The 19,782-nt window shown below is 41.6% G+C and overlaps 1 protein-coding gene across 1 annotated transcript in view; it reads left to right on the top strand.

The window, feature by feature from the left end:
- Positions 1 to 1,650: 1,650 nt before the first annotated feature.
- Positions 1,651 to 19,782, top strand: part of LOC110538282 (protein shisa-9B) — a 40,454-nt gene continuing 22,322 nt past the window's right edge. The window contains exons 1-2 of the mRNA XM_021625000.2: positions 1,651 to 2,558; positions 5,578 to 5,693. Of these exons, the coding sequence (XP_021480675.2) occupies positions 2,038 to 2,558; positions 5,578 to 5,693 (637 nt within the window). The 5' untranslated portion in view covers positions 1,651 to 2,037. The remainder of the gene's footprint in view (positions 2,559 to 5,577; positions 5,694 to 19,782) is intronic.

Below are 19,782 nucleotides of genomic sequence, written 5' to 3'. Positions count from 1 at the left end.
AATCTTTGTACCCTGGTGGTGTACAGCTTTCATGGAAATATGGACAAAGGCGATGTTTCACTTTTTCTAATGTTGGGGTCACTCTAGGAAGATTCATCCAATTTCCAGTTGAAAAAAAATAATTTAGGGGGTTTTCTCTGCTGTTATACATAGTGGCGGGCCATTGTTTACCCTTAAGAAGGGTTAATCAAACCAGACCGTACCATTTTCTTTCTTTTTTTCATTTAAGGATAGCCAGGGGCACACTCCAACACTCAGACATCATTTACAAATGAAGCTTGTGTTTAGTGAGTCTGCCAGATTAGATGCAGTTCTCTTAATAAGTCTGTGAATTTGACCATTTTTCTGTCCTGCTGAGCGTGCAAAATGTAACAAATACTTTTGGGTGTCAGGGAAAATGTATGAAGTAAAAAAGTGCATTATTTTCTTTAGGAATGAAATGAAGTAAAAGTAAAAGTTGTCAAAAAATATAAATAGTAAAGTAAGGTACAGATACCAGCAAAAACTACTTAAGTATTTCAAGTATTTTTACTTAAGTACTTTACACCACTGCATTTTGAAATTCTGAATGTATTGTATCTCCCATGATTGTACCACACACAAAATAGCATGATCATGCAATTATTTATTTTGGACTTTTACTGTGAGTGTTGAAACCTCTGAAGCACTTTAATGTTGAAAACATCTCCCTAGTCTAAAACTCCTATTGGATTCCAATCAAATAAAAACTATTGGAACCAGTCCAAATGGACCCCTATAGGATTCTATGGGAATACAATCCTATAGGATAGGTTCTAAAATCTGCTAGGATTTACTTTTGGATTGTAATAGGATTTTTCTATTGGAAACCTTTAGGATTTTTTTACTAAATCAAATCAAAGCAAATGTATTTATATAACCCTTCGTACATCAGCCTAAAACCCCAAACAGCAAGCAATGCAGGTGTAGGAGCACGGGGAGTTGTTCTCAATAATCAAGTCTTACAGAAATAATGATATGTACCACACCCTTTTGTGTGTGGTACAATCAAGGGATGAAAATGTACAGGTATAAAAATGTACAGGTATACAAAATGTACAGGTATACAAAATGTACAGGTATACAAATTAAATGCATTAGTCAGACGAATTGTATTGATTATGCATATTTTATCACCTCAAATGACAATACAGTTACAGCACTACAATGACAAAGGTCACAACAATACTAATCACACCTTGTTTGCTTGGGCTATATCCTTTTTTCATAGTTGTGGCCTATTGAACAATACATAATGATACAAATAAGGTGCAATATATCGGCCACAAATAGCAGTCAAATACAACATGCATGAAATCACATTTGACTTGACAGACAACAGCAGCATTGCAACTCTATCATTTAAATGCACCCTGCGACTTCTTAGGCATATAAATAAATAAATATTCGGACAGTATTGTATTGTCTGAATACAGTATATATTTTTCTGTAGCCTGCAGTAGGCTACTATGAAAAAAATGAAATCTGAGCATGAGCATGTTGTTCTGTATATAAACAACAGATTGCATACATCAGATCTCTCTCTTTCTGCCTGTCTCTCTCCCACCTACCACAAGTGTCTCCACCTCCTTTTCCTTCCCCACTCTCCCACTCTCTCGGTAATTGGTTCGGTAATATTCCTACTGCCTGGAGTGAACTACCAATAAGGACTCCGACTATCAACGGAGGATGTCTGTGGCGCAGCGCAGAGAAATTGTCTAAACCTATTCAAGATACCTGTAGAAACTGTAAAAGTGTTGTTGTCGCATCGGTGTAAAGATCTCATCATTTTTTTTTTAATAAGCAATTGGAACAGATATAACATTTACACACATTCCCATACAACATCACCGTGCGCTGATGGACAATTACGCGCAGAAGTTGCGTTGCGTAATCATGATAATCATCGCGGATGGCTGTGTTTCATGTTCTTGGATTATGCGTACAAGCTTGTTATGATACCTGGTCATCGCCTTTCCTTCGTCTACAGTGGAGAAGAAAAGTAACAAAGGGACGCACATGATGAGAAGCGCGGGGTTGTTGCTTGGCTACTTTTTGTTGAAAGTTCTTGTATGCGACGCGGAGGGGGAGCCAGGGCAGAAGCTAGACGGCTTTATTATGGTACAAACGGGTACCAACGAGTCAAAATTGAACGTAAAGAATAGCGTTTCGGAGAGTCCGCATACTGAGGACAGGTGCCGGGGTTATTACGATGTGATGGGCCAGTGGGATCCGCCGTTTGTGTGCCAGACCGGCAGTTACCTGTATTGTTGCGGGACCTGTGGCTTCAGATTCTGCTGTGAGTTTACAAGCTCGCGGCTGGACCAGACCACCTGCAAAAACTATGACACCCCGCCGTGGATGATGACAGGCAGACCCCCGCCTAAGAAAAAAGACCCCACTCATGACCCCACAAAAGATAAAACAAACTTAATTGTGTATATAATATGTGGAGTTGTTGCCATAATGGCCCTCGTTGGGATTTTCACAAAACTTGGACTTGAAAAGGCGCACCGTCCACACAGAGAAAACATGTCAAGGTGTGTGTACAGTAAACAACATCAGCAGTCCCTGTGCGCAATGCAGTAACAACTTTGGATAGCCTAAATGAATGCAGGAATTTAACTTTTATTTGGGTGTCAGAAGTTTCTTTAAAATATTTAGATGCATTAAAGATGCTGTGTTGTTATAATAGATGATAACCCACTGGACACAGACGTCAGTTCAACTTCTAGTTTCGATTTACATTTGGTTGAAATCAGCAACAAAAATCAACAAAACATTTCGGTGAAAAGTTGGGTGAAATAAATACGACATTTCCTTACCTTGATGACTTTTTTCAAATCCAGTCATTTTTCCCACATCACATAGATTTGTTGGTTGAAATCAAATCAAATCAAATTGTATTGGTCACATACACATGGAAACAACATTGATTCATGATCCAATATGTTTTTGCCTAGTGGGAAGTGTTAAAATATAGAATAAATATGCATGATCAGTCAGTTCTTCTGACCACAATTTGATTGGCAATCATAGGCAATACCTATGCAGCCTACTATATTTTATTTGTGAGTGACTGTGAATACCTGTCCAATTGGCTGATGTCTTGAGATTCCTTCAAAATGCCATACTTTTCATTCTGAAGGATTGAGAACTCTATACTGAATAATAATGAGCTCACTACGTCCTGGTAAAACCAGATGTGTTGTAGGTAGTAGTCTGTGATGAGCCATGCTCACTACGTCCTGGTAAAACCAGATGTGTTGTAGGTAGTAGTCTGTGATGAGCCATGCTCACTACGTCCTGGTAAAACCAGATGTGTTGTAGGTAATAGTGTGTGATGAGCCATGCTCACTATGTCCTGGTAAAACCAGATGTGTTGTAGGGAGTAGTGTGTGATGAGCCATGCTCACTACGTCCTGGTAAAACCAGATGCGTTGTAGGTAGTAGTCTGTGATGAGCCATGCTCACTACGTCCTGGTAAAACCAGATGTGTTGTAGGTAGTAGTCTGTGATGAGCCATGCTCACTACGTCCTGGTAAAACCAGATGTGTTGTAGGTAGTAGTCTGTGATGAGCCATGCTCACTATGTCCTGGTAAAACCAGATGTGTTGTAGGTAGTAGTCTGTGATGAGCCATGCTCACTACGTCCTGGTAAAACCAGATGTGTTGTAGGGAGTAGTGTGTGGTGAGCCATGCTCACTACGTCCTGGTAAAACCAGATGCGTTGTAGGGAGTAGTCTGTGATGAGCCATGCTCACTACGTCCTGGTAAAACCAGATGCGTTGTAGGGAGTAGTGTGTGGTGAGCCATGCTCACTATGTCCTGGTAAAACCAGATGTGTTGTAGGGAGTAGTGTGTGGTGAGCCATGCTCACTACGTCCTGGTAAAACCAGATGTGTTGTAGGTAGTAGTCTGTGATGAGCCATGCTCACTACGTCCTGGTAAAACCAGATGTGTTGTAGGGAGTAGTCTGTGATGAGCCATGCTCACTACGTCCTGGTAAAACCAGATGCGTTGTAGGTAGTAGTGTGTGATGAGCCATGCTCACTATGTCCTGGTAAAACCAGATGTGTTGTAGGGAGTAGTCTGTGGTGAGCCATGCTCACTACGTCCTGGTAAAACCAGATGCGTTGTAGGTAGTAGTGTGTGATGAGCCATGCTCACTATGTCCTGGTAAAACCAGAGGCGTTGTAGGTAGTAGTCTGTGATGAGCCATGCTCACTACGTCCTGGTAAAACCAGATGCGTTGTAGGTAGTAGTCTGTGATGAGCCATGCTCACTATGTCCTGGTAAAACCAGATGTGTTGTAGGGAGTAGTCTGTGATGAGCCATGCTCACTATGTCCTGGTAAAACCAGATGTGTTGTAGGGAGTAGTCTGTGATGAGCCATGCTCACTATGTCCTGGTAAAACCAGAGGCGTTGTAGGTAGTAGTCTGTGATGAGCCATGCTCACTACGTCCTGGTAAAACCAGATGTGTTGTAGGGAGTAGTCTGTGATGAGCCATGCTCACTACGTCCTGGTAAAACCAGATGTGTTGTAGGGAGTAGTGTGTGGTGAGCCATGCTCACTACGTCCTGGTAAAACCAGATGTGTTGTAGGTAGTAGTCTGTGATAAGCCATGCTCACTACGTCCTGGTAAAACCAGATGTGTTGTAGGTAATAGTGTGTGATGAGCCATGCTCACTACGTCCTGGTAAAACCAGATGTGTTGTAGGTAATAGTGTGTGATGAGCCATGCTCACTACGTCCTGGTAAAACCAGATGTGTTGTAGGGAGTAGTCTGTGATGAGCCATGCTCACTACGTCCTGGTAAAACCAGATGTGTTGTAGGTAATAGTGTGTGATGAGCCATGCTCTCATCTCCCTTGATGTCATCTACCAACATGGTGCCATTAAAAGCCACTTTTTTACTCCATTACACCTGCAATTGTTTTTAATTATCTCACTGCCCTAGATTTCAGCATTTTAATTAGCTTCATTGTTCTTTTTTGGGGGAAGCAAACTTAAGGTTCACTTCCCCCAAAAACTGGTTGATTCAATGTTGTTTCCATGTCATTTCAACAAAAAGATTCAATGTGAGGACTTTAATTTCACGTTTAACTTACGTTAATTGACAACTCAACCAAAAGTAAATCAAAATTAGACGTTGAACTGACGTCTGTGCTCAGTGGGTTTCCTTTGTCTCAACATGCCTTGTGATCCCTATTGTGATTTGTCATATTTCTCAACTATATTATCAATGCACAAAGGAAGGTGATCCCACTTAACCCAATATAGCATAAATGGTACTGTGCATATCAATGAAACCCCTTTGAGCATATGATAATTGTCATTGGTAGTTCATCTACAAGCATGAGAGTAATTGATTTGATTTAATCTACATTATTCAAACATTAAGACCTGTAAGGATTTCCGATAAATATCAGATATATATTGAGGTTTACAGCGTTTGAGCTGCTGTAATTTTGCTAGATTTCGTAGCTATTTTGATTTCCATGTCATGCTTTATTATTGAGTGAACCAGCTGATTGAGGTGTTTGTGTTTTGCCAGGGCTCTAGCTCAGGTGATGCGCCAGCCTGGTCCAGGAGAACACTCAGAAGACATTGGAGTGCATGGACAGCACTATGACAACATGCAAGCCAACAGGGTACCTGCGAACAGTCTCCGTAAGTCGGCCCCTTCCATCCAATGTCTCATTTCATAGAGAATAGCCACCATAACAATAGTTTGATACACATTGGAAAGTACAACTAATGGTAAGATGCATTGTGTATTATGTGAAGTTCTGCAATGAATTGGGTATGGTCATGATTGAGATACAGAGATGGTATAAACAGGATGCCATCTGCAGATGCCTGAGGGTCTGACTGCTGTGATCAGACAAATCATGCACAGTCTTTACCTCAGTACACACACACACACACACACACACACAATGTTTCAAACAGCCACCACCAGTAAACCTTATCACGCAAGAGAACGTTGACATTTTTATTTTCATCAATTCTATGCTGGAGTCCTATTGGAGTGCCCAACAGTCTCCGATTGGTCTTTGTGGTTGTAGTGAGGCAGCTGTGAAATTCAAAAGGCTTTCTTCACCACCACCCTTTGCCTTCCTGGCTCGCCTGATTTAGCTGCTCCAGATAAGAGAGTTGTGAAAGAAGTCCATTTTGGAGAGTCCTGTGAGCTGCTGAAGCAATTACTCACAGCCTCAGTAATCATTTAACACACTGGGATAATTATCATCATCAACCGCCGCTGACTAACAGTAGTATAAGTCTTGTGCTGCTCTCCATCTCTTACAACTGGCTCTTTCTTTCTCATCCCTCTCTTTTTAGTCTCTCCCAAACAGGCAGGCACACATCTATACACAGACCCGCAAGAATTCACTCACACACACACACACACACACACACACACACACACACACACACACACACACACACACACACACACACACACACACACACACACACACACACACACACACACACACACACACACACACACACACACACACACGGATGATGCAGGATGTATTATTTTATTATGGATTGCATGTCTCAGGCTGCCAGTTGCAATCACACAGGCTAGGCTTTAGTCACTAATGGCAATGGACAGACTTTTCCCCATTTGCTTGTTTGGAAGTGATTGTAACGCATGCCGTCTGTTGTTGGAGAGAAGTAAAATGACATGTTTACTTGTGGTAGGGCATTTTTCATGCTGAAAAGGAGTGTCAATGTATGACATGAAAAACATGCTGTTTGTTTGTGTGAGACGGACAAATTGGACTTGGAGAGAATGATAATGGGAATACTAGTTTTATGTTGACGTCATAAGCATATGGCAGCAGTGTGTTTTTTTTGTTTGTTGTCAAAAACTGAAGTGGATGAGGCAGCTCTGGGTCAAGAGCCTCCACTTAGATTCTTGAGTGTAGCTGAATGTAGCTTCCACTGATAATTGAAGCTTGTAGCTTTTATTCACGTGAAGAGCTGGCATATTTCTCTCCCATCCCTTGGGTAGGAATTACCAAAGGGATTGGAGACCCAGTTCTGCAATCAGGTGGGCTGCATGGACACACATTGGCATTGTCTCTCCTCAGAGTATTGGGAAGGATCCATACGTTTTCACACAATAGCACTGTGGATTGGAGAGGGTAGATGAGTGGAGAGGTGGGTTCTGGGTAATCTCTTCCTTTGTCAGTGGCCCTCCCACCTCCTCCTAGCACAACACTATATCTCTTAGTCCATCACAACAAGTTGAAGCAACAAGGACCTCTTCAATCTCCACTGTGTTGGCACACAAAAGGGATGTGTAATTTAGTGTGACAGAGCTTTTCAGGTGTCCTTAGAAGGCCAGGGATTGGGTGAAAGCAGTGTGTGATTCCACTAGAATTCAAAACACTGTTTTTTATTGGTTTGGCATAATGTGGGCATTATGGAATCAGAAGGAGCAGTTGATCACTATTAAGGTGTGCGCTGTATTGGAACAGAGGTAGTGTTGTTTAGTTATGCTAACTGGGACCCTTATTCAATAAAGTGGGATGACAGCACAGGTTTCTTTGAGTAGCTATTCACACCCGTTCCCACACTGACTGTTCTCTTGTAAAATATCTCACAGGCAGAGCAGTGTCTTGCTGTTTCATGAGAAGATGTGATGGGTTATTGTATCAGTGTGAATAGCCTCACCCAGTGAGCTCCCTGTTGAAGATGTGGAGAGGCGCAGGGAGGTGTGTGAGGGGAGACACCCAGGTGTTGTGCTGTTAAAGAGCTGACTCCATCTCCATGCAGGCTGAGCGGTAATAACCCAGAGAGTGGGGTGTGTGACTGTGCTGGGAGCAGGGCCATTTCATAGAGCACTGGGACTAAAAAAAACTTTACATTACTGAGGTTCTCCAATCTGAAATACCATTAAAGTGCTTAAAGTCGCTCGTGCTGAGTCTGACTGGTGGCAGGCACATACTCTCAGGCAGCAACACAGTGTGTGATTGTTTTGAATGAGGTAACCCACTGTGTGCAGCTTAGTAGACAGACATCAAGTCAGGAAATTGACAGAGCTTTTTATGGTAGCATGGTATCTCAGCAAGACTAGTAAGAAACCTCAGCCACTAGACTAGAGAGCATAATCAGGGTTGCCATAGTGGTGTAAAAAAAGAAAAAATACAATCAGAACAAGGGAAATAATTTAATTCAAATAGATTTTCAAATTTTCCTCATGCAGCATCAATACAATCGGAATGGAATAAAACCCTTTGGGCTGAAGCGCCTGAAGAGTGTTATTCTGGTGAATGAATCTCATTATCACACATGTAAAGCAAGCACACTGCGCTAGCCGAAGCTCTCACTTAGACAGGCTATTCCACTGGATGTGAATTATGCAGGGTATCTAATCTAGTCTGAGGCTTATGTCCATACAGTGGGGCAAAAGAGTATTTAGTCACCCACCAATTGTGCAAGTTCTCCCACTTAAAGATGAGAGAGGCCTGTAATTTTCATCATAGGTACACTTCAACTATGACAGACAAAATTAGAAAAAAAAATCCAGAGAATCACATTGTAGGATTTTTAATGAATTTATTTGCAAATGATGGTGGAAAATAAGTATTTGGTCAATAACAAAAGTTTATCTCAATACTTTGTTATATACCCTTTGTTGGCAATGACAGAGGTCAAACGTTTTCTGTAAGTCTTCACAAGGTTTTCACACACTGTTGCTGGTATTTTGGCCCATTCCTCCATGCAGATCTCCTCTAGAGCAGTGAAGTTTTGGGGCTGTTGCTGGGCAACACGGACTTTCAACTCCCTCCAAAGATTTTCTATGGGGTTGAGATCTGGAGACTGGCTAGGCCACTCCAGGACCTTGAAATGCGTCTTACGAAGCCACTCCTTCGTTGCCCGGGCGGTGTTTCGGATCATTGTCATGCTGAAAGACCAAGCCACGTTTCATCTTCAATGCCCTTGCTGATGGAAGGAGGTTTTCTCTCAAAATCTCACGATACATGGCCCCATTCATTCTTTCCTTTACACGGATCAGTCGTCCTGGTCCTTTTGCAGAAAAACAGCCCCAGAGCGTGATGTTTCCACCCCCATGCTTCACAGTGGGTAATGGTGTTCTTTGGATGCAACTCAGCATTCTTTGTCCTCCAAACACGACGAGTTGAGTTTTTACAAAAAAGTTCAATTTTGGTTTCATCTGATCATATGACATTCTCCCAATCTTCTTCTGGATCATCCAAATGCTCTCTAGCAAACTTCAGACGGGCCTGGACATGTACTGGCTTAAGCAGGAGGACACGTCTGGCACTGCAGGATTTGAGTCCCTGGTGGCGTAGTGTGTTACTGAGGGTAGGCTTTGTTACTTTGGTCCCAGCTCTCTGCAGGTCATTCACTAGGTCCCCCCGTGTGTCTTTTATACTGATAACAAGTTCAAACAGGTGCCATTAATACAGGTAGCGAGTGGAGGACAGAGGAGCCTCTTAAAGAAGAAGTTACAGGTCTGTGAGAGCCAGAAATCTTGCTTGTTTGTTGGTGACCAAATACTTATTTTCCACCATCATTTGCAAATAAATTCATTAAAAATCCTACAATGTGATTTTCTGGATTTTTTTCCCCTCATTTTGTCTGTCATAGTTGAAGTGTACCTATGATGAAAATTACAGGCCTCTCTCATCTTTTTAAGTGGGAGAACTTGCACAATTGGTGGCTGACTAAATACTTCTTTGCCCCACGGTATATGTGACACCCCATGGGATGCATTGACTACCAAAGAGGACTGTCTGTGTGTGAACTGTGTCTTGTGAGATAGTAGCGCTCTGAAGAGGTGGCAGGACACGTAATTAGGTTAATGTGAGGCTGCATGTTTTTGAGTAACATCTCCTCCTGGGTTTTCAATCTGATGTTATATTACACAGAACACTTGCTGCATTGAGGATTCACTTGAAAGAGACTCATTAGCATGGTGAAAGGCTTACTTGTGTCAATACCAAGGTATCATTAAAAATAATAGTTTTTTTCTTGGCCTTTTTTATCTGCATATTGTGCTTTTTTGTAATTGTACAATATGATTTTAAGCAACCCACTGGGCAAAAACGGGTTGATTCAACGTTGTTTCCAAGTCATTTCAACCCCAAAATTCAAATGTAATGACATTGAATCAATGTGGAAAACCGTTTTGATTTGCAAAAAGTCATCAACATAAGGGAATTTAGTATTTTTTTCACTTAACTTTTAACCTAAATCCAATGTCAGGAGGACATTTTTGGTTGATTTCATGTTGAATTCAAGTTATTCGATAACTAAACCAAATGTAAATCAAAATTAGACGTTGCACTGATGTCTTTGCCCAGTGGGAAAGCTTTCTCCCATTGTTATGGCCGTCGACTTCAAGTTCATTCAAGTAATGAGGCCTTTGTTTCAAAGACCAATTTTGAAACCTTCATTAACCCTCGTCAGACCTTTAATTGATTATGAAAGAGCTGTGTTATAATTAGATCATGGCTATTCATTTTTTTCGAAGGGCTTTGACATTCACAATACAAAGTCCACTCTTTTATACAAGAAGAGACAGTGGTTTCCGGTGCTTCAGATCATTCATGCTATACAGTGCTTTCAGAAAGAATTCATGCCCCTCGACATATTCCACATTTTGTTGTGTTCCAGCCTAAATTCAAAATTGATTATAATATATTTTTTCTCACCCATACAATACCCCATAATGACAAACTGAAAACATGTTTTTAGACATTGTTGCAAATGTATTTCAAGTAAAATACAGAAATATCTAATTTACATACAGCTGAAGTCGGAAGTTTACATACACTTAGGTTGGAGTCATTAAACCTAGCTTTTCAACCACTCCACAAATTTCTTGTTAACAAACTATAGTTTTGGTCGGTTAGGACATCTACATCTAATTTTTACAACAATTGTTTACAGACAGATTATTTCACTTATAACTAACTGTATCACAATTCAAGTGGGTCAGAAGTTTATATAGACTAAGTTGACTGTGCCTTTAAACAGCTTGGAATATTCCAGAAAATGAAGTCATAGCTTTAGAAGCTTCTGATAGGCTAATTTACATCATTTGAGTCAATTGGAGGTGTACATGTGGATGTATTTCAAGGCCTACCTTCAAACTCAGTGCCTCTTTGCTTGACATCATGAGAAAGTCAAAAGAAATCAGCCAAAACCTCAGAAACAAAATTGTAGACCTCCACAAGTCTGGTTCATCATTGGGAGCAATTTCCAAATGCCTGAAGGTACCACATTCATCTGTACAAACAATAGTACGCAAGTATAAACACCATGGGACCATGCAGCCGTCATACCGCTCAGGAAGGAGACGTGTTCTGTCTCCTATAGATGAACGTACTTTGGTTTGAAAAGTGTATATCAATCCCAGAACAACAGCAAAGGACCTTGTGAAGGTGCTGGAGGAAACAGGTGCAAAAGTATCTACAGTGCCTTGCGAAAGTATTCGGCCCCCTTGAACTTTGCGACCTTTTGCCACATTTCAGGCTTCAAACATAAAGATATAAAACTGTATTTTTTTGTTGTTTTAATGTTCTAGTGTTCCGTTTCTTTATTAAATTTACCATGAACACGTACCACGCTGCACCTTGGTCCTCGTCACCTTCTTCCACCTACGAATATCGTTACAATTAGACTATTTTATTGTCCTGCTAAGCATTTCAAAATGTAATGAATACTTTTGGGTGTCAGGGAAAATGTATGGAGTAAAAGTGCATAATTTTCTTTAAGAATGTAGTGAAGTACAGATACCCCCAAAAACGACTTAAGTAGTACTTTCAAGTATTTTTACTTAAGTACTTTACACTACTGTGAAATACTGAGCTATATTGTATGCTAAAAAAAATGAAATTATTTTATTTACAGTGCCTTGCGAAAGTATTTGGCCCCCTTGAACTTTGCGACCTTTTGCCACATTTCAGGCTTCAAACATAAAGATATAAAACTGTATTTTTTTGTGAAGAATCAACAACAAGTGGGACAAAATCATGAAGTGGAACGACATTTATTGGATATTTCAAACTTTTTTAACAAATCAAAAACTGAAAAATTGGGCGTGCAAAATTATTCAGCCCCTTTACTTTCAGTGCAGCAAACTCTCTCCAGAAGTTCAGTGAGGATCTCTGAATGATCCAATGTTGACCTAAATGACTAATGATGATAAATACAATCCACCTGTGTGTAATCAAGTCTCCGTATAAATGCACCTACACTGTGATAGTCTCAGAGGTCCGTTAAAAGTGCAGAGAGCATCATGAAGAACAAGGAACACACCAGGCAGGTCCGAGATACTGTTGTGAAGAAGTTTAAAGCCGGATTTGGATACAAAAATATTTCCCAAGCTTTAAACATCCCAAGGAGCACTGTGCAAGCGATAATATTGAAATGGAAGGAGTATCAGACCACTGCAAATCTACCAAGACCTGGCCGTCCCTCTAAACTTTCAGCTCATACAAGGAGAAGACTGATCAGAGATGCAGCCAAGAGGCCCATGATCACTCTGGATGAACTGCAGAGATCTACAGCTGAGGTGGGAGACTCTGTCCATAGGACAACAATCAGGCGTATATTGCACAAATCTGGCCTTTATGGAAGAGTGGCAAGAAGAAAGCCATTTCTTAAAGATATCTATAAAAAGTGTTGTTTAAAGTTTGCCACAAGCCACCTGGGAGACACACCAAACATGTGGAAGAAGGTGCTCTGGTCAGATGAAACCAAAATTGAACTTTTTGGCAACAATGCAAAACGTTATGTTTGGCGTAAAAGCAACACATCTCATCACCCTGAACACACCATCCCCACTGTCAAACATGGTGGTGGCAGCATCATGATTTGGGCCTGCTTTTCTTCAGCAGGGACAGGGAAGATGGTTCAAATTGATGGGAAGATGGATGGAGCCAAATACAGGACCATTCTGGATGAAAACCTGATGTAGTCTGCAAAAGACCTGAGACCGGGACGGAGATTTGTCTTCCAACAAGACAATGATCCAAAACATAAAGCAAAATCTACAATGGAATGGTTAAAAAATAAACATATCCAGGTGTCAGAATGGCCAAGTCAAAGTCCAGACCTGAATCCAATCGAGAATCTGTGGAAAGAACTGAAAACTGCTGTTCACAAATGCTCTCCATCCAACCTCACTGAGCTCGAGCTGTTTTGCAAGGAGGAATGGGAAAATATTTCAGTCTCTCGATGTGCAAAACTGATAGAGACATACCCCAAGCGACTTACAGCTGTAATCGCAGCAAAAGGTGGCGCTACAAAGTATTAATTTAAGGGGGCTGAATAATTTTGCACGCCCAATTTTTCAGTTTTTGATTTGTTAAAAAAGTTTGAAATATCCAATAAATGTCGTTCCACTTCATGATTGTGTCCCACTTGTTTTTGATTCTTCACAAAAAAATACAGTTTTATATCTTTATGTTTGAAGCCTGAAATGTGGCAAAAGTTCGCAAAGTTCAAGGGGGCCGAATACTTTCGCAAGGCACTGTATATCCACAGTAAAACAAGTCCTATATCGACATAACCTGAAAGGCCGCTCAGCAAGGAAGAAGCCACTGCTCCAAAACCGCCATAAAAAAGCCAGACTACGGTTTGCAACTGCACATGGGTACAAAGATCGCACTTTTTGGAGAAATGTCCTCTGGTCTGATGTAACAAAAATTAAACTGTTTGGACATAATGACCATCTTTATGTTTCGAGGAAAAAGGGGGGGCTTGCAGCACGAAGAACACCATCCCAACCGTGAAGCACGGGGGTGGCAGCATCATGTTGTGGGGGTGTTTTGCTGCAGGAGGGATTGGTGCACTTCACAAAATAGATGGCGTCATGAGGTAGGAACATTATGTGGATGTATTGAAGCAACATCTCAAGACATCAGTCAGAAAGTTAAAGCTTGGTCACAAATGGGTCTTCCAAATGGACAATGACAACAAGCATACTTCCAAAGTTGTGGCAAAATGGCTTAAGGACAACAAAGTCAAGGTATTGGAGTGGCCATCACAAAGCCAAGACCTCAATCTTATAGAACATTTGTGGGCAGAACTGAAAAAAGTGTGTGCGAGCAAGGTGGCATACAAATCTGACTCAGTTACACCAGCTCTGTCAGGAGGAATGGGCCAAAATTCACCCATCTTATTGTGGGAAGCTTGAGGAAGGCTACCCAAAATGTTTGACCCAAGTTAAACAATTTAAAGGCAATGCTAACAAATACTAATTGAGTGTATATAAACTTTTGACCCGCTTGGGAATGTGATCAAATAAATAAAAGCTGAAATAAATCATTCTCTCTACTATTATTTGGACATTTCACATTCTTAAAATAAAATGGTGATCCTAACTGACTAGGATTAAATGTCAGGAATTGTGAAAAACTGAGTTTAAATGTATTTGTCTAAGGTGTATGTGTAACGCTTGTCTTCGTCCTCCTCAGACGAGGAGTAAGAAATGTCAGACCAATGCGCAGCGTGGTAGGTGTCCATATATTATTTAATACTGAACACTTGAACAAAAACAATAAAACGACAAACACGAACAGTCTTGAACGGTGAAGCAAAACACAGAACAGAAAATAATCACCCATGAAACACAAATGGGAAAGGCTACCTAAGTATGATTCTCAATCAGAGAAAACTAACGACACCTGCCTCTGATTGAGAACCATACCAGGCCAAACGCAAAACACAACATAGAAAAAGGAACACCTGTAGGGAGGAGACGGAGAGACAGCCTGGTGTGGGGGCCTTCCATCGGAGGCCTGGTGTGTGGAGGAGGCACCGGATAGACCGGACCATGGAGGCGCACTGGAGGCCTCGAGCATCGAGCCTGCCCAACCCTACCTGGCTGGATGCTCCCCGTAGCCAGGCCAGTGCGGTGAGGTGGAATTGACCACACTGGGCTGTGCTGGCGAACCGGGGACACCATGCCTAACGACACGGGGGTCTCCAGTGCGTCTCCTCGGGCCGGGGTACATGGCACCATGCCTAACGAAACTAACGACACCTGCCTCTGATTGAGAACCATACCAGGCCAAACGCAAAACACAACATAGAAAAGGGAACATTGTCAACCCACCCAACTCACTCCCTGACCATACTAAAACAAAGACATAACAAAATAACTAAGGTCAGAACGTGACAGTATGTTAACTTCCAACTTCAACTGTAGGTATTCACACCCCTGAGACAATACATGTTGGAATCACCTTTGGCAGCGATTGCAGCTGTCAGTCTTTCTGGGTCAGTCTCTAAGAACTTTGCACACCAGGATTGTACAATATTTGCACATTATTCTTTTTAAAGTTCTTCAAGCTCTGTCGAGTTGGTTGTTGATCATGGCTAGACTGCAATTTTCAAGTCTTGCCCTAGATTTTCAAGCCGATTAAAGTCAAAACTGTAACTAGGCCACTAAGGAACATTCAATGTCATATTGGTAAGTAACTCCAGTGTATATCTGGCCTTGTGTTTTAGGTTATTGTCTTGCTGAAAGTTGAATTTGTCTCCCCGTGTCTTTTGGAAAGCAGACTGAACCAGGTTTTCCTCTAGGACTTTGCCTGTGCTTAGTTCAATTCCATTTATTTATTTTTATCTCAAAAACTCCATTGTCTTTACCGATTACAAGCGTACCCATAACATAATGCAGCCTTCACCATGCTTGAAAATATGAAGAGTGGTACTCAGTGATGTGTTGGATTTTCCCCAAGCATAACATTTTTAATTCAGGACATAAAGTACATTATTTGCGGTTTTACTTTAGCTCCTTAATGCGAACAGGATGCATGTTTTGGAATATTTGTATTCTGTACAGGCTTCCTTCTTTGTTATTTAGGTTAGCATTGTGGAGTAACTGAAATGTTGTTGATCCATTCTCAGTTTTCTCCTATCACAGCCAATAAACTCTCTTACTGTTATAAAGTCACACTTGGCCTCATAGTGAAATCCCTGAGCGGTTTCTTTCCTCTTCGTCAACTGAGTTTGGAAGGACACCTGTATCTTTGTAGTTCCTGGATGTATTGATACACCATACAAAGTGTAATTAATATATCAAATAAAATATGAATTTAATCAACTTTAAATTCAGGCTGTAACACAATAAAACGTGGATAAAGTCAAGGGGTCTGAACACTTTCAGAAGGCACTGTATATGGCTCAGGTGGTTTCCATTCTGATTCCCTTATGTCACATGATGGAACTAATACATATGGTGCCAATATGCATGACATCTCCATGGAAACAAAGGTATGACGACCAAATGGCCTGTCCGTGGACTTTTGCTGTTGTAGGTAAAATAGATAGGAGCAGAAAAGTGATTCTTGTTGAATTACACTAACTTAAGATGCAGAATACATTATATCTGACTTTGAATTAATTTCCCCACAGAGGAAAAAGGACCTGACTATACACTTGCAGTTTGCAGTTCCACTGTCAACTCCTATAGGATTGTGCATGCCTGTATCCATGGCATCACACAATTGTGCCGACACTGATTTTCATCTGCCCCTTACAACTTCAGATTGAACTGATAAAAATTAACTTTCATCTAGGGAAATTCCCCTGAGGAGAACTATACATATAGACATTTGAGGCACCCTTAAATATCATAATAATCATGCTTTGAGGGAAATACTAATAATGAATGAACATTCCTAATAGGCAGCATAGTTCTTCGTTTTCAACACATCAACTGTAGAATAAGCATTTTCTTGGGTTAACGCTTCCACTTTCTCCTCTTACATCTAAACCCGCCAAAGTAGAGTACGGAAATGTGTGGACAAGGTAGTATCTTTCAGAAAACGTCTGCTTGGTTGTCACAGGCATATGTACCCTGAACATCAAGCCTACTGTACCTCAAGGTATGCCTACGAGATGAGTTTTCTCCTTCAGCTGAAATTATTATTATTCACTTTAATGAATTCAGGCGTTCTTGGTGCTGCCATGTCAGGCGAATAATTAATCATTCTTTAAACAGAGACCCCTTTTTTTCTTCCGTGCCCCCTCCTGGAATAATGATCCGTTCATTACCAGCCAGCCGACATGTTGACAGGTAGGTGGTGGAAATTAGAGGTTCAGGAGCAGCTAGCGATAGGATGGGAGCTTCAGCACTGTGGCCTATGGCTGCCTCACTGATGGGTCACAGTATAGCTATTAGTAAGCTACATTTAAACCTACAGCAAAATGTCATCAGAAAAAGCTTAACATGAATCCCTCCCTGTACAGTACATTAAAACAACACACCACGTTCAACAATTTTTTTACAAGTAAGTTGTAGGTTTATCATATGCCGATCAGACCCCAATACCCAATGCCCTCATGTATGACCAATGACAAGGATTTATTTTAGGACTGCCTAATGGCATTTTTTAGTAGTTCAATAACATGGGGGGTTACTGCAGATACCTTAGATCACTTGTTCTGAACATCCTCACACCACTCAGGATACTCTGCTTCCGTGCTGGCTGGTGATTGGGAAATGACACTGAGGGCCCTGTTGGGTGTTCTAAAACATCCAATGTAATGTAATATTAATATTAATGTCCACTGAGAATGGTCACAGCTTCAAAGGGGGCTTTCTTCACTTACTCTTTAAAGAGGGTTCTTTGGTCATCTTTTCTTTGTTGGTAAGTGCTGGCAAGCCCCTCTTAAGTGGTAAGTGTTTAAGTTTACTCCCAGCTAAATGATGAATATCTACATTTATAAACAGATTTAAATGTAGATGAAGCACAGCCCATGTTAGATCATGAGCATTATTAGTGCATCATTGGCATCATAGTATCCACAATCTACAATACCATAGGAAACACATCCCTCTGAAAAATATATTGCTGTTTTTGACCGTACAATGCGTGTCATAGTGTTTGTGAAAATGACTGTCCTTCCATTACCCTTTTGTAATTGTTACTAGGTCAGCAAAGACAGAGTTAGTTCATGTCAACAGACGACCAGACGTTTCTTGTAACAAATGGATGCTTTGGGAAAGAAATGGTCATTGTCAGAATAGAAACCCAAACAATCACAACCATGCATCTTACAACCTCAAAACCACCAGACTTTATTAGTCCAGGAGACCATGAGTTCAAGAGCAGCACCATGAGTTCAGGAGCAGCACCATGAGTTCAGGAGCAGCATAGTAATACCCAGTCAACCTTCAGTCATAGTAGTACAGTAGCATTACATCTCTACTGGGTCTGGTAGTTCTCTCTTTGTAGATAATGCCTCAGTTGTACAACAACATACCTCCCATGTTATTTCCATTTTCATGCCAGCTTTGCATCTGGTTGCAACAAAAATAGGTTGTGCTCTGTTTTCACACACAGGAAAATCTATCACCGTCACTGTCGTTTTGATGTATTTGAGGACATCAAGGTATGGCTTTCATATACACGCGCGCATGCGCACACACACTCACACGCACACGCACACGCACACGCACACGCACGCACACACACACACACACACACACACACACACACACACACACACACACACACACACACACACACACACACACACACACACACACACACACACACACACACACACAAGGATCTAATTTTGTTTGTCAGCTGGACATGAGAGGTAAATAATTGCACCGGCAGGAACAGCAGCACCAGCTATGTGACTGAGCCCTCTTCAGTTGGTTGGTAAGCGTTCAGGAGATTAATCCCCTTGTTCAGCTGCAGTAGAATGTGAGATTCAGGAAAACAGGGCAGCACAGATGGATTTGTAACATTAGATCAACTAGCTACAACGAACAGATATTACAATAGAACAACAAAGCCTGTTAGCATACAAAGCATACAAAGTGTCCTTTCTCACAATCAACAGAAAAAGCCAACAGAAACACATGACAAAATCCTGTACCCTGTATACAGAATATAGTCTGCTATATCCCTGAGATTATAGCCTTGAGAATACATTGTCGGGAGGACTGTAGTTATTTTGACTGCACAACAGCTCCACTAAAATGGTTATTTTCTCCCTGGCGTTTTGCTTCTGTCTCTTTGACTAACTTCTGGACAGGGGGTAGAGTGGTGTATCTGGAGGACACAGTCATGCGCCTGTTCTCCTCCTCGTCCCCTAGCCATGTCTGGCACTGCCAAGTGTACCCATGCCAGGGCTGCCTCCCTAGGATGGATACTGCCTCTATTGTAGGGGTTGTGGGTGCCTGGTTGGCACTGAGTGAAATGGTCCAGAGGGAGTTCTCACACGTGTCAGCCGTCACAGATGACACAATCCCCTCAGAAAGACAGGGCTTTGTTCTAGTTCCCTCTCCTCTCCTCTAGTTGCCTCTCCTCTGGGTGGGTGGCTGGCTGGCGTCTAGGCTACACTCAACTTCTGTCCTGTGTGCTGCTGGGGCCATCTTGGCCACACGCACTGTCCTGTCTCTCTCCTCCAGGCCTGCCTGTGTGAGCAAGGGGCACCTGTGGCCACTTGGCCTCTTTTCTCTCTAGGCAGCCAGCCGAAGAGAAGAAAGTTCTCCCTTGCTGCCAACACACACGGCCGGACGGTCTGGCAGGCCCTTTCCCCACAAGACAGTGTCACAGGAAACTGTATTTAAATGGGTTACTACTACCTACAACGATGAATGGAAAACAGTTACAAAACATCAGCTGTATATCCAGTTACATGCCTGTTTTTTAACAGGGCATTTTGTATCTCCTCTTCCTTTTTATATCTGCCTTGTTGAATGGTTTTAGACAAAAGAATGCTGTGATCATTTTGA

The sequence above is a fragment of the Oncorhynchus mykiss genome, chromosome 12 (assembly GCF_013265735.2).
Source record: "Oncorhynchus mykiss isolate Arlee chromosome 12, USDA_OmykA_1.1, whole genome shotgun sequence".
Taxonomy (NCBI): domain Eukaryota; kingdom Metazoa; phylum Chordata; class Actinopteri; order Salmoniformes; family Salmonidae; genus Oncorhynchus; species Oncorhynchus mykiss.
The sequence above is the reverse complement of the archived record's forward strand: the minus strand, read 5'-3'. Positions and strand labels throughout refer to the sequence as shown.